A 25,878-nucleotide genomic window follows, 5' to 3' on the forward strand; every position below is an offset into this window, starting at 1 on the left:
GATCCACGAGTCCTGCCCACTCTGCACCTGACACCCACGGCCTAAGTCCATGTCGCCGTCCAGTCCAAAGAAGGCCCCAGGTGATTCAGACCTTGAGTCCAGCCTGGGTTGACCCCTCCTGACTAACACAACGCCTGCAGCCTAAATCCTGTGAAACCCCCCTTGCGACAGTCTCAGGTGAAGATTTCACGATGCCTGAAGGTAACCCTGCAACTGCAACACCCTGGCCTTGGGAAACTCAACCGACAGTCCAGCAACATCCAGTGGCCTATCTAATTACCTGTCCAACTGTTGGTTTACTTCAGCTAACTTCTTTGGACAATGCCTACAGCCTCTTTGTGACCCCCAGGGTTCCTCATTGAAAAGGATTGGGCGCTTGATGCTGAGTTTGCACCCTGTACCCAGCTGCCCCGTACCACTGAGGGTGTGTGTTTGATGCTGACCAGTGGCCACCACCGGTGCTGATCTAAACCCCAGAGGTCTGTGCCCTGAAGTCACGGGTACTTACCTGCAAGCTGTACCCCCAGTCTCCATAGGTTTCTATTGGGAACCAGACACCAACTTTGACCTCTGCACCCGGCCAGCCCCATGTTGTTGGCGGCACACCCTTGGTGTCATCATAAACTTTGCCCTGTTGACACTCTAACCTCTGAAGACTAGGATCATAAGTCAAGTACTTACCTGCAAATTGTGTTGCAACTTTTCCTTCCTTAGGGCTGCATTGGTTTCTATGAGTAATTGTCTACTTTTGAAATTGAAAAGTATTACTTACCTATAAACTGGTTCACCTGTAAATTCTATACAAAGTGCATCTGATACTTGAAAGTGATACATTTTTGAAACTGTACTTACCAGCAACAAAGATTCTTTTTGTTCTAGGAATAAAGTAACAAAGTATATTTTTTTATACATAAAACATTGACCTGGAGTTAGTCATTGAGTGTGTGCCTAATTTCTTGACTGTGTACACAACAAATGAGTAGCACTACCCTCTGATAAGCCTAACTTCTCAACCACATTACCACAAAAGAAAGCATTAGTATTATCTACTTTAGCCTTTGTAAAGCCTCTGGGGGTCCACTGGACTCTGAGCACACTATAACTTACTTTGGTATAGTATATACAGAGCCAGCTTCCTACACCCCTGAACCCCAATACTCAGATTTCTGACGACCTAAGAAGAGCCGGTCACTAGTCTTGCACCAGTAGAAAAGACTACAGATACCAACTGACTTGGCACCAGCCCTACTGGCTTATCTGCAGCCCTCGATGATCCTGTGCCAAAAGAAGACCTGCCATGCAGCCCAGCAACCTCCAAAGCTTGGAAGGACTGCCTGCCATTGACAAAGATAAAGATCTCCCCAGAACAGCGGACCTGCTCAAGAAGAAACCAACTTTAAAAGGAAAGAACTCTGCCGTGAGGAACCTCGAAACTGCCTCCAGAACCACGTCTGCACCAGGTGACCACCTACTGAGTCCAAGTGACTCACTGATCCTGGGAAGGTTCCCCAGAGATTCTGAGTCAGAGTCCACCGTGGGCTGACCCCTGCCGAACTCTGCCTCAAAGCATGCAGCCTCAAACTGATGACTCCCCCTAACCGTGAACTGCCTGCTAAGCTGTTCCAGATGCTAAATGTCACCCCTGCAGCTATAGCCCCTGGGCCTTGGGGAGCCGGACCGTCGGTGTCCCTACGTCCAATAGCATCAGAACTTACCTGGGCAGCTGTGGCTTTTCTTCCTTCAGACTCCTGGCCTGAGACTGCAGCCTTTTTCCAAAAGTGACCTCTGCAGAAAGGTACCTTTCTCTTTGGCATGGTTACCCCCACTTTTTGCCTGTCACTGTGTTTTGACTGTGTTCATTGGGATCCTGCTAACCAGGACCCCAGTGATTGTGCTCTCTCCCTCTAAATTTGGTTGGTTAGGGCTTAGCACTCCCTACAATTGGCATACTGGGGCCCTCATTTAAGTCCCTAGTATATGGTACTTAGGTACCCAGGGCACTGGGGCACCAGGGGTTTCCCATGGGCTGCGGCATGTATTGTGCAACCTATTTGAACCCATGCAAAATATGTTTGCAGGCCTGCCTTTGCAGCCTGTGAGAAAAGGTGCATGCACCCTTTCACTACAGGTCATTGCACCAGGTCAGGGTAAAGCACCGCTATGGAAGGCTCTCCTAACCCAGAGGGCAGGTCCCTGTGTGCGAGGGCATAACTGCGTGAGCAGAGGCGCGCCTACGAACTCCAGTTCCATTGCACTGGACTTCATAAGTGCGGGGAAGCCATTTTACCCATGTACTGGATAGAGGTCACTACCTGTGTCCAGCTACATAATGGTAACTCCGAACCTGGGCATGTTTGGTATCGAACATGTCGGAATCATACCCCAACACTGTTGCCAGTATTAGTTGTATGATTCCATGCACTCTGGGGGCTCCTTAGAGGACTCCTCAATATTGCTCCTGCAAGTTTTCTAGGGTTTCCCAAGCAGCCCGCGCTGCTGCCACCCCTCAGATAGGTTTCTGCCCTCCTGCTGCTTGACCAGCTCAAGTAGGAGAAGGAAGAACAAAGGATTTCCTGTGGCTCTCTCCCTCGGAAATAGGTGTTACAAGGCTTGGGAGAGGTATCCTCCCCAAGCCACTGGTTTGCTTTGAAGAGCACATTTGGAGCTCTCCTTGCATAAACTGGTTTGCACCAGTCCACAGATCCCCAGTCCCTGCTCTGGCGTGAACCTGGACAAAAGGAAGGAGAGTGACCACTCCCCTGTCCATCACCACCCCAGGGGTGGTACCCAGAGCTCCTTCAGGTGGCCACTTGATTCTGTCATCTTGAGACCAAGATGTGCAGAGGCCACTGGGAGCATCTGGGTGGGCAGGTGATGTCACAGCCCCCTCCGGATAGGTGTCACCTTGCTAGGTGACCAACCCCACCTTGTAGGGCTATTTAGAGACTCTCTTGTGGGAGGGTCCTCAGATTCGACGTGCAAGACTCCACCAGGACTCCTCTGCATTATTTACTTTGACGTCTGGCCACTAGAACCCCAACTGGGCTCTTCAGGAACCGACAAGACTGCAACTCCAGAGATGACTTCGCTTTGCAACATTGTTTCTCTGGCTCCTTCCTGCAACTGCTGGTCTGAAGTGGACCCCTTCGTCCTCTCTGACAGCTGTCCAACTGTGAGCCCTTGCCTCTCTTTGCATGACAGTACTCCTGTGCACCGCGATTCTTGCGGCTACCAAGGCTTGTTGGCTCCTGCTCCAAGGGATCTTCAGGCTCTGAGTATCCCCAGCCCCCAGCACTTCTTTCTGCCAAGCACAGTCTCCTCTCTGCTGCTTCAGCAACGTGGGACTCCTCTTCAGGTGTGCTGACTGGGCCTTAGTGCCACTTATTGTGCCTGCTGACAGTGGGCTGCCTGAGGGGGCTGCAACTGCTTCTGCTGCTCCCTTCCAAGGTTCAAGTCCTGTTAGCCTGACTGGTCCTCTTCAGCCTTGCATCTTCTTTTGTTTCTTTTGCATTTGCCAAGGCTTTTTTGGTGGTTCCCCAACACCACTGACCACCTGCAACCCAACAACCGACGTGGGACACCATCTGCACTGTTCCAAGGACTCCTCTTCAACTCCTGGGCTCCACAGCTGGTCTTCTTCATCCCCTGTCAACCTGGTTCTTCATCCACAGAAGGGTATGTAGCAGCTCCTGCCCCCACTGGATACTCCATCGTAGACTGGACTCTATCCCCTTCCTTTGCAGGCCCTCCTCTTCTAGAATCCACCATTGGTTTCTACTAGACTGGTCCTGTTCTTGCATAATCCTTTTTCTAAATCCTCCTTTTAGTCCGTGGGTAAATCAGGACTTACCTTTGCTCTCCTGGTCACTGAGGGTCACTCAGGTACTCACTTCCTGGGGTTCCTAGTTCTTCCAGCTCCCCTCTAACAACTCCACATCCTCCGTGGGGAGGGGGACTTTTTTTTGCATTTCAGTTTCTTAGTATATGGTTTGGCCCTCCCCTAGGGCCCTCGCTATTTTCACTAAGTATTGCAAATGCTTGTTGTTTCTATGCAAATTTTGGATTGATATATATATATATATATATATATATTAATGTGTACTTATCTCCAGTTGGGAGGACTGCCTATAAGTAATTAAGTGATGTGTTACTATAATAAAGAACCTTTATTTTTGCACCACTATGGCTCTTTCGTGTGTGATGAGTTGCTGTGTGACTATAGTGGTATAGCATAAGCTTTGCATGTCTACTAGATAAGTCTTGGCTGCTCATCCACAGCTAGGTCTAGAGAGCCCGGACTTCCTAGACACTGCCTACACTTCACTAATAGGGGATACCGGGACCTGGTATAAGGTACAACACACGTGTCCACCAAACACCAGGCCAGCTTCCTACACATGACAGGATATGAGCCACAGTGATCATTTTGAATTTCTCCTTTCGGAGGAACAGATTGAGGGACCAGAAGTCTAGGATAGTATAAAGGCTCTTGTCCTTTTTGGGCAGCAGAAAGTAGCGGAAATAACAATCACGACCTACTTCTGGCACAGGGACCCTCTCTAAGGCTCCCTTGGCCAAGAGAGCTGTAACTTCCTTGTGGAGAAGTGCCAAGTGATCCTCCATCATTCAATCGTAGGACGGTGGCATGGCCGGAGGGGTAGTCTCAAAGGGGAGCCAGTAGACCCTTTGGACTATTTGCGAAATTCACCTGTCCATCGTGATTCCCAGTGGGGCAGGTGATGTCGAATCTTGCCTTCCACTGGTCTGGGACGGAGCAATGGCTAGGAAGATTTGGAGGCTGCAGCGGGGGTGGTGGTGGACTAGGCTGACCGCTAGTTCCCTGATCTACAGACTTGCAGGATCCAACGTCCAAGCAGAGGCTAGGCAGCATGCGCGACACAGTGGCTGGAGGGACATGGACATGGTTGGGAGCAGTTCCGTACACACGAAAGGGGCGAAAAGCAGAATGAGGGGGTGAGGAGCAGCTTGGAGGCCAAGGGACCGAGGTGTAGCTCGGAACTCCATAAAGTGCTTGAGCGCCAAGTCTGCTTTTTCTCTGAAGATCCGGGTGCCGTTGAAGGGCATGTCCTTAAGCGAATCCTGGACATCCTCAACCAAGCGCGGCATCTCAAGGCCACTGTTGAAGCGATCAATCAGTCTAGCGAGTCGGTCGTGTCCAGCCCACAATGTATTGTGAACTTGGCTGCATTTCTCTCACCAGCAACGGCTTGGAAGAGAATGTCCCGGGCCTCCTGTGGCAGCACCTGCGCGACCCGTATTCGATAAAGTATGGGAATAACGGCCCAAATGGCATGCGATGTTCATGGACCACAGTGCCAGACTAGAGGAAGAGAACAACTTTTCACCAAGTTGGTCCAGTCTTTTTGATTCCCTGTCCAGGGGTGCGGATGGGAATACGCCAGAAGAGGAAAAAGCCTGGAGGTTTTGAGTGAGGAATTTAGGGTCGTTAGGTGCAGGCATATGGTGGCAGGCGATCGTCCTGCTGACAGGAGCCCCTGTGTTGGGTTTGAACTATGTCCCCATCAGGACATCAGTGACGGCTTCATTAAAGGGCAAAAGGGGTTCTGACGTAGAAGACCTGGGCAGAAGAACCTCAGTCAGGAGGTTAGTCCTGACTGCCACAGAAGGCAGCTGGAAGCCAAGGACCTCAGCCGCTCTTTTCACCAGCATGGAAAACAGTAGGGGGAGAAAGCATGCCAGCGTCAGGAGAGGTGTCTAGACCACTGGCTTCACTCAATTCCTGAGTAAAGTGCATTTTTTGATTATCTGACTGGAATTCTATAGGGTCCTGCGACCCCTGAACACACTCACCATACCCGTGCACAAAAGTATAAAGGTCAGGGATCCAACCTGGGGAATGTAGGCCCTATCCAAGAATGAATCGGCATTGAGTTATGTTGGTCCTGCTATGGGTCAGAGTTGGGAATGAGAATGGGGTCGACGTCTATCGTAGGCCCGACCAGCGTTGGAAGCATCAAAGGCTTTGCCAGCGCCAGGGAAGGTCGCGATGGCACTACTGGTGTTGGCATGGATCCGATAATTCATCCTGAGGTGCCCTCGGGAGCTGAGGCCAAAGCCGCCAGCGCAGAACCCAAGGGGGGCCCCTCCTGGAAACTCAGGGAGGCGCAGGGTCACCCCGGAAGGCGGCTCTGAAGATGGAGGCCTGGAGCTTCGACGTTCCACCCGCGTTGCATCATCCGAGCAACAGGGTGAAGTTGAAGGCCGTTTGTTCTTTTTCAACGACTTCTACTTGTGATCTGAATATCCTGAGGACTCTGAGTGCGACAAAGACGAGTAGTGGTGGCTCTGCAAGTGATCCTGTGACCTTCCTCTCAAACAAGACCGAGAGTGGCGCAGAGCTGCACACCAGGCCACCATGAGCTTTAGGGACCACTACCTTAAATCCTTCAGGTTTGTGGCCCGGTACTCAAGGTGCGGATCCGTCACTGACATCATGCGGTGACCAGAGTCACACGACTTGAGGCCGGTTTTCCGGGAAGACATCGCAACGCACCAAGAGGATCAAATCTTTGAAAAAAGTGTTGAAAAATCTGTCAAAAAACTGAGGGTAGCTCTTCTCCGGATGTGCGCATAGGCTGGCGGGGAATTAAAGAACTAACGTCAGCGCTCTGGGGTGGCGCCTTTATACGACTGTGACATCATTCGGGCAACCACAACGCCAACAGTCGGCCGAAGCTACCTGACGGCGCGCAAGGGTACTGCTTGAAGAAAAATCTCCAGATCCAGTCTGATGCCTGAGGGAAATTCTAAAGGTAAGGGATCTGCAACTAGAAGTCTCTATCACAAAAGAGTTATTGGATTTCTGGATGTCAAATTGCTGATGTAGACGTTCATATTGATCCTTGTTTTTCAGCCTCGACCAGTAGGGGAAGCAGAGGTGGTGGTGTTTGATCTATCACAAGGTTCTTCAAGTTACTGCAAGTGCCTTTTATTGGGCTTGGTGGGAAGGAAGAGCAACATGCATTAAGGAGTACCCAAAACAGCAATAGGTAGTGGGGGAATGCATATTTCAATGTATTTTTCTTTATGGAAGTGTAGTGTTACGTGGTGCATTATAATTACCAACTAGAGCAAGGTAGGTGTTTACTCTGAGGTGACGTCCTCTTTAGGGTGTAAAATGAGGATTTAGTATAAATCCAAATATGTACAGATCTAAAACTGTCATTCCAGAAAGGAGTGGAATGGTCCAAGGTGATGTGATGCAACAGTGTGAGTCTATGGTAGCATTTCCTTTTATTTTAAGTTGAAAAAAAAACATAACTAAAAGGACACTGCTGCTCATAAATAGTGTTTGCACTGCATTATTTACATCCCTACAAAGAAACTAAAACTGATTCTTCTGGACTTCTCCAGGTGTGCACACCTAATAGCAGACATTTTCAATCTTATCTCAAACAGTCTGGAGATACACAAGCTTTGGGTGCAGGTTACTGTCACACTGAGGTGCTTCAGGCCGATGTTTACCTCTGCCCACTGGCCTTCAAAGTATACGTGAGGGACTTTAGAAGACTTGCAGCTCTGGCATTTTTGCTAGCCCAGAGATAGATAGTACTCATGTGGGCCCAGAGACAAACTAATAGTCGCTAAATGGCTGAAAGGAACCTCAAAATGTTAGAAATTGTGTGGCTAGAGGCAGCACCCATGAAATAAAAATTGGGGTCCCTGTGTAATTATCCATCTCCTAAGAAGTTAGTCTGAAGTCTTTATAGGTTTAGGTTGCAGTTGATGTATTAGTAAATGCCCACGTGATACTGTATTGCTACACAGCTTTCAGACACAACAATATGTACAGGTCTTCACTGTACTGAATTCCTCTAGAATGACCCTTTTACAAACCTTAGCAATGAGACGATTGCATATGCTAGACTCAGTTTCTTTAGAGTTTTTCTAGTTGGTTTTCTGACTATCCTCAAACAATATGTCCATTAGCTAATGCATCACTTCGGGGTACTAGCTGATGTTTTGTCATTTGAAATCAGATAACAATGACAATAAACAAATTGAGTTTTGGGTGTTATTGTGGTTTCAATCTGAATTCAAGCAGTTAGCACACTACTACCCCTCCACCTGCTTGGTGACTGCTGCTGTTTCTACCTGCAGTTTTCCTCAAAATACCATACTGAGATTTCAAAGGGTGACGAGGTGGTCTTCTATTCCTCCATCCGCATGGTTACCGCTGCTTTTACTTGCTGTTTTTCTCAAAAAACCATACTGAGTTTTCAAGCAGTGACCACGTCTTGATGAAGGTGAAACTGGTTCCTATGGTAGGACTGATGGAGCTAAATTAATTTTTCCCTTCTGAAAATGCATGCATGTAGGAGAAAGTTCAACCTTCAGTTGCATTTGAGAAAATGGTTTCATCCCAATATCTACTACCTTATTGCAGATTTTGGAGACACCATTGAGATCTTCTACATGAACCCTTCGAACATCACTACTACTCGAAGCAAAGCCTAAGATCATAAAAGGGTCTCCCTTAAGCCAACCCTTCAACCCAAGACAATGTGGCTGTCTTCCAGGTTCTGATTACTGCTGCTTTAGCCTTCAGAAGTGAGGAGCTCTCTCTGCCCCCTTATACTGTAGGGATGTTTTCTTCTTCATAGCTGCTCTGTCCAACCGAACCCAAGACACAGAGCTCTAAGAGTAAGTCCAGTTTTTCAGGACAAGGAGTCGGGAAGCCCAGTGATGAAGTCAGGCACTGAGAAGTGTGATTCCTGCATTGGATTGGAGACTATACTGTAGCGTTATCCTCGTAGGAAAGGTTCCTCAGACCTCTTTCCAGATGCTGACATAAGACATCATGCATGGTCTAGGGAGCATTTAGCAAGCTGCAGAAGGAATGAGATGAGATCATTTTGGAGATGGCCACCCGCACAACATCAAGAGCAGGACAATGTGCCATCATATGATGTAATTTCAAAAAACTGTTAATAGAACTTTCAAATTATGAACAAACATGCCTTATGACCTTGGGTTATCATTATGCTTAGTTACCGAAAGTCACTGGTGCATAGTTGGATGCCTTGGGTCGAAAATTACTATGTCAACTTTAAGCAGAATAGATTTAACCCTATTGCTCCTGTACCCACATACATAGTTAACACATGGACACTGTTTGAAGGGGATTTGACCCATATGAATATGAGGTTATCAGCATAACGCAAAATCCAAGCTTCTACCTCATCCCCCAAGCAAAACTAAACATAATCTTAACAAGCCACAGTCTCTGTAGTCAGGCCAAAAATGAAAGAGGGCAAAAGAAGAACCATTCCCTACGATGACCAATCATATAAGTGCATGAAAATGCCACTGTTGGCATGGTTACCCCCTAACTTTTTGCCTTTTGTGGATGCCAGCTTTGATTGAAAGTGTGCTGGGACCCTGCTAACCAGGCCCCAGCACCAGTGTTCTTTCCCTAAAACTGTAGCTTTGTCTCCACAATTGGCACAGCCCTGGCACACAGTTAAGTCCCTTGTAAAAGGTAACTCTGGTACCAAAGGCCCTGTGGCCAGGGAAGGTCTCTAAGGGCAGCAGCATGTATGATGCCACCCTGGGGACCCCTCCCTCCGCACATGCACACTGCCTCACAGCTTGTGTGTGGTGGTGGGGAGAAAAAGACTAAGTTGACATGGCACTCCCCTCAGAGTGCCATGCCCACAACCCACTGCCTGTGGCATAGTTAAGTCACCCCACTAGCAGCCCTAAGACAGGGTGCACCACACCTCAGGTGAGGGCATAGCTGCATGAGCAATATGTCCCTACAGTGTCCAAGTCAATTCTTAGACACTGTTTGGTATCAAACGTCTCAGGACAATAAACCCACACTGATGCCAGTGAGGGATTTATTGAGTTAGACTTAGAGTTGCCCCCTGTATGCCAGCTCTACTGTTAATGTGTGACTGATCAGTATGTGCCAGCCTGCCACTCTCAGATGAGTTTCTGAACACATGGGGTTTGTACCTTTGTGCACTCTTTGGTCAGAAACAAAGCCTGTCCTGGGTGGAGGTGTTTCACACCTCCCCCTGCAGGAACTGTAACACCTGGCGATGAGCCTCAAAGGCTCAAGCCTGGTGCTACAGTGCCTCAGGGCACTCCAGCTAGTGGAGGTGCCCGCACCCGACACAGCCCCCACTTTCAGCACAATTCCGGGGAGATGATGAGAAAAACAAGGAGTCACCACCCCCTCAGCCAGGTCCACCCGTAAGGTGAACCGAGCTGAAGAGACCACCTCCTTGGAAAATCCTCCCTCTTGTTTTGGAGAATTTAGCCCTATAGGGATAGGGAATGAGCTTCCCTCCCCAAAGGGGGTGGGGGAGCACAAGGAGGGTGTAGCCACCCTCAAGGACAGTAGCCATTGGCTACTGCTCTGTGACCCCAACACACTCCTAAATTTAGCATTTAGGGGCAACCCTGAACCCAGGATTTCAGATTCCTGATGACCTGCAAAGGAGGAGGACTGCCTAGCCGAAAAACCTCGCAGAGTAGAAGGAAGACGACAACTGCTTTGGCCCCAGCCCTACCGGCCTGTCTTCAACTTCAGCGAACCTGTACCAGTGACGCATTCTGCGGACCCAGCGACCTCTGCCGACTCAGAGGACTGCCCTGCACCTAAGAAGGATCTTTAAAGGAACTCCCACCTCACTCCAGAAGCCTGAGTCCCCAAAACTCTGCACCAGGCACCCCGGGCCGTGCCCAGAGAAACCAACGACCCAGAGAGGATCACCAGGCGACTCAGACAACGTGTCCACCCTGGGCTGACCCCTCTGCAAACCCACGACGTCACCTGCAGAGGGAATCCAGAGGACCCCCCTGACCATGACTGCTTAGGACGAAGATATCAGACGCATGGAGAAGCACTGCACCCGCAGCCCCCAGGCCTGTGAGAAACCGACTACTGGTGCAGCAGTGACCAGCAGGCGGCCCTCACTCTTGCCGAGTTGGTGGCTGGCCAGAGAAGCCCACCTGTGCCCTGCATGCAAAGCCTGAGTGCCGCCCCCGTCTCTCCATTGAATCCTACTGCAAACTAGACGCCTTGTTTGCCCACTGCACGGGGCCACCCCTGTACAGCTGAGGGTGTGTTTTGTGCCCCCCTGTGCTCTACTAAACACCCCTGGTCTGCCCGCCGAGGACGCGGGTACTTACCTGCCAGCAGACCAGAACTGGAGCACCCCGTCTCCATAGGCGCCCATGGTATTTTGGCTCCTCTTTGACCCCTCTGCACCTGACCGCTCTGTGTTGCTGGGTGTTCGGGGTTGACTTGAACCCCCAACGGTGGGCTACCTATGCCCCAGAGACTGAACTTGTAAGTGCCGTACTTATTGTATTAACTAAAGTGTACTTACCTCCCCGGGAACTGTTGAAATTTGCTGTGTCCACTTTTAAAATAGCTTATTGCCATTTTATGAAAATCTGTGTCCATTACTGTTTAGGTTCAAAGTTCTAACTATACCTATGTAAAGTACCTTACATTTAATGTACTTACCTGCAATTTGAATCTTGTGTTTCTAAAAAAATTAATAAAATAATATTTTTCTATATAAAAACCTATTGGCCTGGAGTTAAGTCCTTGAGTGTGTGTTCTCATTTATTGCTTGAGTGTGTACAACAAATGCTTAACCCTACCCTCTGATAAGCCTAACTGCTCGACCACACTACCACAAATAGAGCATTAGTATTATTTATTACTGCCTCTGTCAATCCTCTTGGGGAACCCCTGGACTCTGTGCACACTATATCTCATTTTGATAGTATACACAGAGTCAGCGTCCTTTAAAAAGCTTACGCTGATTCTTTTTTTAAATCTTAAATTTTCAGTTTTCTTCTAGACTAAGCATTACCAAAGGTACCAAGCCCAAAGGCATGTTTCATAGATGGTATTGGAAGAAGCACAACACCAGAACAAGACAGTGATGCACTTGCCCAGCTACTAAGTGCTTCCTACCTATATCCTACCCAATTGGTCTCATCATTTCCCGGTTTTGAAAACAGGAGCATGCTTTGGGTACCTCTGCTAAGGTTATATCATTATCAAGGCCAGTCACCGCTTCTACTAACAACTGAGGGACGTAAATCTCTGCAAAGCTGGTCATCTCATTTATCTTACACTGTCCTAGAACGATCAAGTCTTCGTAATAGTCCATGTCAGTCGAGACCGCTAATCGTGTCCTGCTCCCTACATCATTCTGGGTCAACCAGGCCAAAAATTGTGCCACCTTATTTTACAATTTGTACAGATTCTTTTATGCACTAAGATACTGTTGTTTGGAGACTTCAGTAGCTTTGCTGTGATATTGGCTGCGTGCCATGTCTAGAAACCTAAGTTCTGTGAGATGTGTTGGGGGCAAGGGGTAGAGAGGTAGGTGAAGGGAATCACTTAAGTCCATTTCCTTCCAAAAACCCTCCTCCTTTAGACTTTGAATATTCTCTAATTGATTCTTTTTATTATTTACTCCAGCTTAAGCCCCCATCCAAACACCTTCTTTTTCACTTCCCAAAGTAGATAGTGGACTGGACTGTTTCTAATGTTTCCCAAAAGAAGGTGACTGAGATCAGTGAGAATGTCAGCTGTTCAATATCTCCTAACTCCCAAGCAGTCATTCTCCATAACTGGTCCCCTCACCTCTAGACAGTGCTTATTGGAAGGAAGTAGTCCGACATCTTAACTGTGAGATGTTTGATTCTTAAAAGAGATGGGACCTCCTTAGCTGGTGTAAAGGAAATAGTTGCGTCTGGACAAGGACATGTAGGCATCAGATATGTAGGAGTGTTGTTTTTGTGGCATGTTTAAGTCTCTGGATTTCCAGAAGCCCCAGTGCTCACATGAACTGTCCCAGAGAGGTTAGGGCTTCCCTGCTCTGTAGAGTGTTGAAGGACCTTTCAAGGTTATGGGACATTACATAAGCTCAGATCCCTCCAGGAGTAAGCGTGGATTCGGATTCTTCAAATGGGATTGATTTGCTCAACAGGATAACCACTACTCCCCTTGCACCCTGTGCAGCTTGCATGAAGCACTGGTTTGTATTTCCCTTGTATTTCAAATAATCCACAATCAGTGACCAGTAAGTGGTTTTCTTTGAGAAGAATGATAGCAACATCCCCTCCCAATCTTTGAATGTATTAGGTCACTACTATTTTTTTAATCTTGCCTCACGGGCTGTTAACATTCCAATTAAGGACTTTAGTGAGATCAGGTACAGTGGCTTCTTATCTTTTAGTAGTCCTGTAAACCAGTCAAGGCCATCTGTTATTACCTGTAGGGCCCCCACCACTGCAGGAAGATTGAGCAAGTTCTCTCTCTCAAACCGGACTTCTAAGAATATCCTTATTTTGTAGAGCACTCCACTGAAAGGTAAATAGTAACCATAATCAATTAAAGCATTTGTAGCTCAGTGCAACCTTGTCCACCACTCCACCCCCTTTTCCCACTTAACTCTTCCAAATAAGAAGCTCTAAACGGCCCACCACACCAATGTTGGGAGAATGTCATCTCTTCCAAATTCCTCATCACCTGAGCAAGTAACTTAGCATAACAAATCAGGTTACCCGCATAACCTAGTTAAGGGTTTACAAACATAAGCACCACAAGTGTCTGCAATTTTGTGACACTTGACCAAATTCTCCTGCCTGTAGAGGAAGTTGCTCAGAATAGACCGAATCCACCCCTCACCGCCCCAAGGAAGTGTCAACAGTAATCAAGCATGATTCCTCCAGTATCAGGGTACCAACTCAAGCATTTTCAGCACCTTGGGTCCTAGATGTAGTCTGATACAGCTGGGCTTCACTTCTGCCCTCCCCTTCAATGGGCCTTCACCAGATTATTGACTTCTCCTCCTTTATGTCTTGTTCTCACTTCCATCCAGGCAGAGAAACGGGGTGAGTTGGTCCTGCTGTTGAGACCTCACCCCCAGCCCACACAGGTGGCTCTGTGAGCTTACTGAATTCAGCTACCAAGTCTGATGCCCTCTCTGGGTTATCAAACAAGTAATTCTTCGACTAATGAAACACATGCAATTAGATCAGCAACAGAAGCACGTAAGATGAGGCTGAGACAGTGAAAGGATTGAAAATTGCTTTTGTACCACTTCTATATAATCTGGAGAAAACATCATGTGGGTGGCCTAAAAGATATGTGAGTGAAGGAAACTGGCATCTTACTGACAGTTTCCCCCACTTATAGCCTGATTCAGTATACTTTGACAGTACTACACTAGGATCCTGCTAACCAGAACCCCAGTGTCTGTGCTCTCTCCTCTAAATTTGGTTGCTGGTGAACTTTTACACCCACAATTAGCATACTAATGCACACCTATAAGTCCCTACTGTTTGGTACTTAGGTAGCGAAGGCATTAGTGTACCAGGGGACTCCCCTGCAGCATGCATTGTGCAACCCATAGGAGCCCATGCAAACTGGGCCATTGCAGCCTGTGTGAAATGGCGCATACACTTTTCACTTGAAATATAAGATATGCCCTATATTGGGGTCAATGCACCTGGACACTGTAAGTCACCCCTCTGATATGCAAGGTGCGTGTTCCTAAATGTGAGGGTACCCCTGCATGAGCAGGGTACCCCTACACATCTCAGACTCCTTCCCTGGTCTCTGTAAGTGCAGGGAAGCCATCTTCAGATATGTTTTGGACACCGGACAACTCAAGTGGTCTAACTACATAATGGCTTCTCCGAACTTAGGTATGTTTGGTATCAAACATGTTGGAATCCTGCAACTACACCAATCCCAGTGCTAGTTGCATGATCCCATGAACTCTGGGGGATCCTTAGAAGATCCCCCAGTTCTGCCCGTGTAGCCATACGGAGTGTGGCTGCCAACCCATGCTGTTGCCGACCCCCGACACTGTACTGCCCTCCTACTGGTGAGCCTAAGTCAAGCAGGGGAAAGCAGAACAAAGGATTTCCTGCAAGGGAGAGGTATGACCACCTCTGCCTTTGAAATAGGTGTCTCTGGGCTGAGGTGGGGTGGCCTCTGAGCGCCACCAGACTGCTTTTAAGGCCACATTTGGTGCCCCCTTGCATAATCCGATTTGTACAAGTTCAGGAACCCCTGGTACCCACTCTGGAGCGTAACCACAGAATGGACAGTGGAGTGACCACCCCCCTGTCCAGCTCCTCCCCCTAGGGAGGTGCAGAGACCTCTGCCAGGTGGGCGGTTCATTCTGCAATCTTGGAAACAAGGTAGGCAGAGGCCCCTGGGAGCATCTGACAGGTTAGGCCAGGTAGATGTAGTCCCTGACCCGCTCAGATAGGTGGGTCAATGCAGAGTGACCAACCCCCTTTTAGGGTTACTTTAGGGTTCCCCAAAGGCTGGGTCCTCAGATTCATCAAGCAAGACTCTTCAAGGAACTCTCTGCAAGACATCTGGTCCTGGCCTTGGGAACCGCTGCTGGTCTGCTTTTGGAACTGAAACAAGACTGTATCCATTTGGGAGGGTTCCCACTGCAACATTGTTTCTCCAGCTCCTGCAAGATTTCTGCAACATCCGTGCTGTGCATTTTCCAGGGCCACAAGGACTCTGTTTGCATTCAAGAAGCAAGAAGGAATCTCCCTTGAAATAAAGGAGTCACTCCCCTGCATCCCAGGCACCTCAAGACAACGACCAGCTGGTGGATCCTGCTGTCCCACGGACAACGAAAGGCTCTACAACACAGGTGGTGGTTCTGTGGTTCTCTTCAGGCCCCCCCAGTCTTCTGGTCCACTTGGGAAACTGTGGGCCGCTGCTGCGGTCACTGGAACAGAACCCCTGTGCACCGCGACTATTGCCCTTGCCAAGGCTTGTTGCTCTTCCTCCTAGGAGATCTTCAGGGTCAAAGAAGCCCCAGACTCCAGCACTATGCAACTCCAAGATAAGCTTCCACTGCGCAGCTCCTGCGACATGGAACTCCTGTTTTGTTGTGCTGTTGAGGCCTCCCTGCAACTCCCTGTGCCTGCTGCCAATGAATCACTTGTGGGGGCTCCATTGTCTCCGGCTGGCCTTCCTTCCTGCTGAAGGCCTGCCCTAATTCTCTTCCGAGGGTTGAGTCACTAGGACCTTGCTGGTCCTCAAAAACCTACAACTTACCTTGCAACTACTATTTACATTTGCCAAGGCTTGTTGGAGATCCTGCTGGCCACTGACCCTCTGGCAAGACGGCAACTGACGTGGGACAGCTCGTGGGCAACTCCAAGGATCTCCTGCATCCCACTGGAGCTGGACGTCTCCATCGTCCTGCAGGAACTTCACCTCCAAGACGTTGGGCATTGGCTACCTGCACCACAGAACGAGGGCTTCTGACGCCACTTCACCCCATGCACCTGGTCTCCCTGGTGTAGGTACTCTGGGTATCTACGGGTGGGGGAATTATCTAAACTTCTTTGTGCCAAATGGTTTCCTCGGGGTCCAATAGGAAGGGTCCATACAAATCAAACCCAGACAGTCCTGTGTTTGCCTATACCCGGCTCAATAACAACTTTGCACCTGTGGCGTTACAGATACTTACCTCTGGTACTTTCTTACTCCCTCATCCCCTGAGATCCTAAAACACTTAACCTTGGTTGGGCACCTCCATTCTTATACCATTTTCTTTGTATATGGTCCCCCCAGCCCCCATAGGGCCCCATGTATTATTATGCTATTTCTAATTGTTTCTAAGTGTATATTTTGTATGTAGATGTCTCCAAGTGGAGATATACCAACGTTAGTATAGTCTTTGGTATTGTAATAGAGAAACCTTTATTTTTGCAACACCTGGTGTGGTTCTTTCTTGTGTACAGTTACTGACTGACTATTATGGTATTGCAAGTGCTTTACTCTCCAACTAGATAAGCATTAGCTGCTCACCACAGCTACACCAAGAAAGCTCTTGCTATTTGGACACCCAAACACTTTGCCTGGACTCAGTAAAGGGTGTCACACCATAGGTGTACACCATAAACTGAGCCAGCATCCTATAGTGGGCAGGTCAGTGAATCATTCTCAGTATCGTGACTGTCCCAGGAGTTGAGAAACGTGCAATAGTTGGCAGAGTAGTGGCACCTGGAGATAGATGTGGACCAAAGCCCTATAGGCTCTCCTTCAAGAAAGCAAACAGAGAGCTCATCCATTGTGTAGGAATTAACAGTTTTTTCCCAAAAATATATCATCAGACTTACCCACAGTTCCCCGTGGGAATGTCAACAATCTCTAGGTAGACTGATTAGCTCTTTGCATCTTCCACATGTTTCTCTAATGTCTTTGATATCATGACAAGGTGAGTCGCTAAGGCTTACAAGTGAATAGCATTGTCTTCACGTTCTGATACATGTCCATCTGCCTGTAACCCTGTCACCACATTCCTCAAGTCTTCCTGAAATAAATCAGTACTCACCCTCACCATGCCAAACTTTGTTTCCAAAGCCGCTCTAATGTGAAAAATAACTTTTGTCAAAAAAGAGGAACTGATGGGACTTTGGTGTTCCGGAAAGTTCTGCTACCTCTTAGCTATACACCAGATCAGATGCAGTATGGGGCCTGCCATATTTGTTAAGTTTCCTATGGCTGGGAAGCAGAATAGACTTGTTTGCTACAGATGCTCAAATTAGGATTAAATGCCTGGGGTACTATAGACAAACCCCCAAATAAAATAATAAACAATCTCTAGACAACTTATTGAAAACTTTAGGGAAATTCTCAAAGGCTATGGATCTAGCAAAGCAAGGTAGAAAAGGAATTGACATATTTGGCTTCAAGAAGTACCATATATATAGGATTCTAATGCAACATTCAGTGAATATGTACCAGATGCAGTCAGGCACCTGGAGGTAAGGCTCGTACCATAAATCTGCAGGATCAAAAATCATTTAGAAATAGATGTAGAACTTTTTGGGTAAATGTCTAGAGTTACACTTTTCTTGCTCTTCTTTTCTTTACTGCTTACTTAAGTTATTTAGAGTTTAGAGCAGTTATTTGAAGTTTAAAGAGTCATTCTGGAGTCTTCTGTGTGGTAGCTAGTTGCTCTTATGATAAATGTACATTATGTTTTCACCAGCAGACCTCGCAAAAGTTCAGACACAGATTTTTTATCTTGATAAATCACTCATTTTTGGCCCTCAAGTGTTTGAACAAATTTGGAAAAACATTTTTATTTGAAGTACTAATTGAGTATTTACTACAGTGTATGCACATATTTTCAAGAATAACAAATTAGACCACAGTCACTATGCCAAGGTTGCAACATAAGATTACTGCTGCCAAAGAAACACCTGCACATTTTTCTGTAGTTTGTAGATGTGAACATATTACCTGGACTGCTGAAACTGAAGCTTCAATCTGGCTGAGAGTCAGGAGTTTTTTCTTCATGCTGGATAAAATTGCAGAGCGAGTTGGAGGATTAACAGACATTGGCTGGGGTCTGCTGATGAGAAGATCTTCATGTTGCCACTTAAAATCAAATTTGTATATTTTCATGTTAATCCTGATGGATTATACATAATTTACTACTGTTTAGGTTAATCATTTTAGTGATGCAATTCTAAACTCTAAGAAAAGTATCCACAATTTATAGAAAGTTAGGATATTTTGCAGAATAAGTACATTTGCAAAAAATAAATAACGAAAATGTTGCTTACCCTGTAACATCTGTTTGTGGCATGACGTGCTGTAGATTCACATGCCTAGCACACTCCTGCCATCTAGTGTTGGGTCTGGTTGTGTTCAAGTTGTTTTTCTTCGACAAATTATTTTGAGTCACAAGACAGAGTGACTCCTCTTGGTGATAATGTGCATGGGCAGCAACTCAATTGTTAAATTGTTTCCCCGCACAGCAGGTAAGGATGGAGTGTGAAAAAGTGATTTGCAAAGGGATGTCCATGCATAAGAGGAAATACTGCAGCGGCCACCGGCGTCAAGAGTAGGCATATGTGAATCTACAGCACTACATGCCACGAACAGATGTTTTAGGGGGAAAATAACAAACAAGTTACTTACCTTTGGTGACAGATTCCTTACCTTAGAATTTCACTAGGCATCAGTCTGGATCCAGAGATTTTTTTCTTCGAGCAGTACTCTTGCTGCCATTTGGTGGCGTCAGTCAACTCCGTGTCTGTCACTGGCGTCGCGGTCGCCAAATATAACGTTGCAGGTCGTATATATAACTCACCCAAGCGTGCTGTCAGTTTCTTTTCATGATTTTCCACACCAGAAGCGTGAAGCAATGAAGAACACTGACTCTGGTGCGTCAAAACTAAGGCCCTGAAAGGGAAGTCCCTGCCCCTAGAAATCAGTTTGCAGAGTGGGGAGGATGGGTGGGTCAGTAAGGAATATGCAACTAGAATATGTCTCTACTAGAAAATTCATTACCAAAGGTAGGAAACTTGTTCATGTGATAGAGACTTCTAGGAGCAGATTACGTACCTTAAAATAGATACCCAAAAAATACCATCCGTGAACCAAGATCATACTAGGAAGTCCTGCAGGACTGAACAGGAAAAGTACCCGTCCCTTCGGACCTCAGTGTTCAGCCAGTAGTGTTTAGTAAACATGTGCAAGGATGCCCACGTTGCTGCCAGGCAGATGTACAGGACTGGGACTCCACTCACTAACACTGTGATGGCAGCTGTGAGCGCGCAAGGCCTCCAGGGGTTGCTTTTTAGCTAACGCCTAACACATTATAATGCAGAGGACTACTCATCTAGACATGGTCCTCTTTTGCACTGTCTGACCTTTCTTTGCACATAACCCACAAAGAGTTGATCGTCCACCCAGAACTTTTTTGTACGATCAAGATAGGATGCCAACGCTCTTTTTGGGTCCAGATGGTAGAGTCTCTCCTCTTTCTGAGAAGGATGAGAGGATGCGTAAAAAGTAGGCAAGGTGATTGATGGGCCTACATAAAAGGGCGTTATTACTTTAGACAGAAAGGAAGCCCTAGTACGAAAGCACCCCCTTGTCAGGGTGGATGGTGATGAAAGGTGGCTTCAAAGTCCATCGACTCAGGGGCACGCTCAGACTTGTACCCACATCACATTTTCACCTTCGCAGCAGAGCTCTGTTGGACTACCAATATGTTCCATCGAAACAGCAAATTCCCATCACCCTGGAAACACGCAGAGATCAACCCACTCCTAAAGAAACCCTCCGCCGACCCAAGGGAGTTGAAGAATTACAGACCCATTGTAGGAAGATGGCCTGGTGTGTGGAGAGCACCTATGGTGTTATCACCTTATACCAGGTCCAGGTATCCCCTATTAGTGAGGTGTAGACAGAATCTAGGATGCTAGGGCTCTCTAGAAGTAGCTGAGGATGAGCATCCAAGACTTATCTAGGAGACATGCAAAAATTATGCAATACCACTACAGTCACACAGCATTTACATGAAAGGACCACACAGTGTTACAAAAAAATTAAAGGCACTTTATTATAGTAACACAAATACTAAAATACTGAATAAGCAATAGGAGGTACGTAAACACACTACTAAGTAAACATTACAAATCAGTGATTAGCATAGAAAGAAATAGCAAATAGTAAAAACAATAGCAAATAGTGAAAGCTGTAGGGGAATACCAAACTATATACTAAGTAAGTGGAAATGAAAGGCAGTCCCCCACCCAAGGAAGTGGAAGCGGTAGAGGGGAGGTGGAGAAACTAGGAACCCCAGAGGCAAGTACCTGGTTTTCTTCAAACCCACAAGAGAGCTTTGGAAAAAGACTGTGCAAGACCCAGACAAGACTGGAAGAAACCAAAGGTGGATTGACAGAAGAGGACCTGCAAAAGAAGGGGATCAAGTCCAGTTCGAGTTGGAGTGTCCGGCTGTGACAGGAGCCACTACCCACCCTTCTGTGGATGCTGGACCAGATCGAAGGTGGATGAAGAAAGTCAGCAGAGCAGCACAGAGCAGAACAGGAGTTCCAGAAGTGATGCAAGTTTCGTTCCACGTCGGCAGCCATGATGCAGTCAGTCAGTGGTGCTGGAAAAACACCAACAAACCTTGGCAAATGTAAGAGTCGGAGAAGAAGGTTTTGCAAGGCTGAAGAGGGCCAGCAAGGTCCAGCGGACTCGACCCAAGGAGGGGAGCCTGAGGTGGCCCACAGCAGTTGGAAGAGTCACAAGAAGAGTAGGCAGCCCCTACAGGCGACTCACAAGCAGCAGGCACAGGAGTCGCAGTCAGGCCCACTCAGCACACCTGGACAGGAGTCCCACGTCGCTGGAGCAGCAGGCAGTAGACTGTGCTTTGCAGGGAAGAGTGCTGCAGGCTGGGGCTACACGGAGCCTGAAGATCCTTTGGAGGAGGAACAAACAGGCCTTGGTAGCTGCAAGGGTCATGGTGCAGAGGGGTACTGTCCTGCAAGGAGAAGCAAGGGCTTACAGTCTCCCAAGTTGGACAATTGGTAGAGAGGACCAAGGGAACCACTCCAGACCACCACCTGTGATGCAGAATCTACAAAGCTCCAGAGGAGAGAAGATCCACGCAACCAATCGTCGTTGCAGTTGGTGCTTGCAGGTGCAGGGGAGTGACTCCTTCACTCCAAGGGAGATTCCTTCTTGCTTCTTGTGCAGGCTGAAGATTCACCACCTTTCAGAGGATGCACAGCCAGGGAAATGTTGCAGTTGCTGGAAGGACCCGGAGAAACAATGTTGCAGAGAGTAGTCATCGCTGGAGTTTCAGATTGTTGGTTCCTGGAGGGTCCAGTTGCAGTCCTGCTGGAAACTTGCACGTCGAATCTGAAGATCCACATGGGAGGAAGACAATAAATAGCCCAGGAAGGGGGATCAGTCACCTAGCAGGGTGACCACCTATCAGGAGGGGGAATGTGACATCACCTGCCTGACCTGGCCACTCAGATGCTCCCAGGGGCCTCTGCCCACCTTGGATTCAAGAAGGCAGAATGAACTGGCTACTTGGAGGAGCTCTGGGCACCACCCCTGGAGTGGTGATGAATAGGGGTGTGGTCACTCCACTTTATCATTGTCCAGTTTCATGCCAGAGCAGGGACCAGGGGTCCCAGGCTTGGTGCAATCAGGTTTATGCAAGGATGGCACCAAATGTGCCCTTCAAAACATACCAGTGGCTTGGGGAGGCTACCCCTACCAAACCATGTAACAAGGGAGAGGGTGTTGGCTCCTTCTCCCAAAGGAAATCCTTTGTTCCACCTTCCTCCGCTTGAGCTGGTCTAGCAGAAGGAGGGCAGAAACCTGTCTGAGGGGTGGCAGCGGCACGGGCTGCCTGGAAAACCCTACAAGACTGGTAGGAACAATGCTGGAGATCCTTCTAAGGGGCCCCCAGGGTGCATGGCAACTGGTTTGGGGTATGATTCCGACATGTTTGATACCAACTATGCCCAGGTTCGGAGTTACCATTTTGTAGCTGAACACATGTATTGGCCTGTGTCCAGTACACGGGTAAAATGGCTTCCCTGCAATCACGATGTCCAGGGAAATGGAGCTGGAGCTCGTAGGGGCACCTCTGTTCATGCAGGGGTGCCCTCACACACACAGGTACCTGCACCCTGCCCTCTGGGCTAGGAGGGCCTGCCATAGGGGTGACTTACAGTGACCTGTAGTGAAAGGGTGCATGCACCTTTTCACGCAGGCTGCAATGGCATGCCTGCAGATCCATTTTGCATGGGCTCCCATAGTTGGCACAATACATGCTGCAGCCCATGGGGAAACCCTGGTGCCCCAATGCCCTGGGTACCTGAGTACTATATACTAGGGACTTATATGGGGGCACCAGTATGCCAGTTGTGGTGTGGGCTAAGTCGTAAGCAACCAAACTTAGAGGGAGAGAGCACAGGCACTGAGGTCCTGGTTAGCAGGATCCCAGTGAACACAGTAAAAAAAATGCACTGACAGCAGGCAAAAAGTGGGGGTAACCATGCCAAAAGGAGGGTACTTTCCTACACCCATTACTCTGCTCCCTTTCCCAGCCAAGGTAACTGAAAAGGCCATCAACATGCAACTCATGGAGTTTCTTGAAGCAAACCAGGTCCTAGATCCCTCCCAGTCCAGATTCCGGAGCAACCACAGCACCGAAACAGCCCTCCTTGCAGCCACCGACGACATCAGCACCATCCTGGACCAAGGAGGTACGGCTGCCCTAATCCTCCCTCCTTGACCTCTCCACCGCGTTTGACACAGTCTTCCACTCCACCCTCTGCACCAGACGCCACCACGCTGGCATCCATGGTAAAGCACTGGAATTGATTATATCCTTCCTCACTAGAAGAACCCAGAGTGTCAGACCCCCACTGTTCACCTTGGCACCCAAAGAAACATGCTGAGGAGTACCTCAGGGATCCTCACTAAGCCCGACCCTCTTTAACATCTACATGGCCCCACGTGCTAAAATCATCAAACATCACAGCCTAAACATTGTATATTATGCCAACGATACCCAACTGAACTTCTCCTTGACCGATGACCCATCAACAGCCAAGAGAAATTTCCACAACGAATGAGGGCAGTCGCCGCCTGGATGGAAACCAGCTGCCTCAAACTCAACTCTGACAAGACAGAGATCCTCGTAATAGGCTCCACCCTGTCTGCCTGGGATGATTCCTGGTGGCCAAACGCCTAGGAAACACCCCCATTGACCACACCGGCAACCTGGGCATCAGCCTAGACACCACGCTCTCCATGACCTGCCACGTCAACATCGTCCATCGTCTTGCTTCTACACCCTGCGCCTACTTCAGAACATTTTCAAGTGGGTCCCCACAAAACAAGGATGGTCACCCACGCACTTGCCAGCAGCAAAGCTTGACTATGGCAACGCAATCTACACCGGCATCACAAAGAAGCTCCAAACAAGACTACAATCAATCCAGAATGCAGCAGTGAGACTCATCCTGAACATCTCCCACCACAGCCACATCTACGCCCACCTCAGAGACCTGCACTGTCTCCCGGCCGACAAACACATCACCTACAAGCTACTGATGCACACCTACAAGGTACTGCATAACAAAGGACAAGCCTACATCAACTACCGCCTGACCTTCTACACCCCCCACCAGGAAACTACGATCCTGAAACTACGATCCTGCCAACTCGACCTCGCCGCCATCTCCATTATCAGGAAGAGCACAGCTGGAGGCAGATCATTCTCTTATCTCGCAGCCCGGACATGGAACACGCTCCCACTCAACCTCAGACAGGCCACTTCGCTGAAGTAGTTCAGGAAGGATCTCAAGACCAGGCTTTTCGAGTAAGCAGCATGCCCGCAACAGCTTCTTGAGACCCCATGGGTGATAAGTCACATTTTACAAGTTATTGATTGATTGAACAGCCAGTCATCTAGGTAGGGGAAGACTGAAACCCCTAACCTGCGCAGATGAGCTGCGACCACCCACATCATTTTAGTGAACACCAGAGGGGCACTGATAAGGCCAAAAGGGAGAACGGTAAATTGAAAATGCTTGTGACCTACCACGAACCGCAAGTAAAGTCTGTGGGGCTGGAAGGACAGAATATGGAAATAAGCAACCTGCAATCTCACAAAATTCCTGTAATTGAGCAGGGGTGGCTCTGGCCCCCCCGAAACACAGGGAGCTGACACAGAAACAGGCTCTGAAGATGGAGGCTTAGAGTGAGGATGCTCCTTCTCAAGCGGCGCATCGTCTGATTGATGGGGTGAAGTCGAAGAACGCTTCTACTTTTTCAACGTCTTATGCTTACCCAATGTCCCGACGATTTTGAATGGGATGAGGAGTGGTGATGGGTCCGCGAGTGGTTTCGTGACCTTCTCAACCGCGGCGAGGAGCAATGCAGAGCCGCTCCCTCAAAGCCTTCGAGATCACGGCCCAGCAGTGGGAGCACAACTTCGGGATGTGGTCATGGTCCAAGCACCACAGACACACCAGGTGCACATCCGTCACCGACATCATGCAGTGACAAGAGTCGCAGGGCTTGAAGCTGGTCTTCCTTGACGATATCTTGTCGCACCAGAAGTCAAACATGTTTTAAAAAAAATAATAATCTATGACCTCAGGAGCCAGCTCGCCAGGTTTAGGGACCTTGGATCTGGGTGCTTGATTTCTCCATGGTTCTACATGACAAGGTCCGGCCTGTTGGGAAGTCTCTCATGGAGAACTAGAGAGAGTTTGAGCAGAGTTGTGAACCATTGTTGGAGAGCCCAAGTGGAAGCTACATGGATACGCAGGAGAATGCCTGCCTAAGCCTCCGATCCACAAATGGGAGAAGAGGGAGAGGGGGGGGGAAGAGCATAGGCAAATATCCCTGACCAATTCATCCATAATACATTGCAGGTGGACTATGAGTGTGGGAGTCTGGCGGCAAAGTTTGGACATCTGGAGTTGGCTGCGACTGTGAACAGATCTATTTGTGAAAGTAATAGAGGACTTGCAACTGGAGTTCCCATTTGTGAACTTTTTGCGGCATCCTGCTGAGGAGGTTGTCAAAGTCCTTGTCCATCCCTGGAAGGTATTCCCCTAACAAATTAATGTTCGGGAGGAGAGTCCAATGCCAAATGGTCTGGAATAGCGGAGAGTGCCTCAATGCCTGCCACTTCCGAAGGTAGTACATGGCTTTCATACTGTTGTCCAGAGGAGGACAACTTTACCTATCAGATAGGGAGGAAGGCTTTCAATGCTAGGTGAAGAGCTAGTTGCTTCAGGTAGCTGATACACAGACCCTGGTATTTGGTCTCCCACAGACCCAGCACAGTCAGATCCTGTAAGTGTGCGCCCCACGCCATGAGTGAGTCAAAGTTTTAAATATGGTCTGCAAAATAAGGTCGAGGAAAGGCCACCCCTGAATCAGGTTGCTGGTGTTCCACCACTGCAGAGACCGATGTGTGGCGGTCGATCAACACTAGATCGTCCCATTGACCCTCTGTTTGAGACCAC

At 48.3% G+C, this 25,878-nt stretch overlaps 1 protein-coding gene across 2 annotated transcripts in view; it reads right to left on the minus strand.

Moving 5' to 3' along the window:
- SMG1 (SMG1 nonsense mediated mRNA decay associated PI3K related kinase) overlaps positions 1-25,878 on the minus strand; it is a 1,401,298-nt gene that overhangs the window by 189,457 nt on the left and 1,185,963 nt on the right. For both annotated transcript variants that reach the window (XM_069210224.1, XM_069210223.1), the window contains one exon: positions 18,314-18,451. In XM_069210224.1, the coding sequence (XP_069066325.1) occupies positions 18,314-18,451 (138 nt within the window). The remainder of the gene's footprint in view (positions 1-18,313; positions 18,452-25,878) is intronic.

The sequence above is a fragment of the Pleurodeles waltl genome, chromosome 10 (genome assembly GCF_031143425.1).
Source record: "Pleurodeles waltl isolate 20211129_DDA chromosome 10, aPleWal1.hap1.20221129, whole genome shotgun sequence".
NCBI lineage: Eukaryota > Metazoa > Chordata > Amphibia > Caudata > Salamandridae > Pleurodeles > Pleurodeles waltl.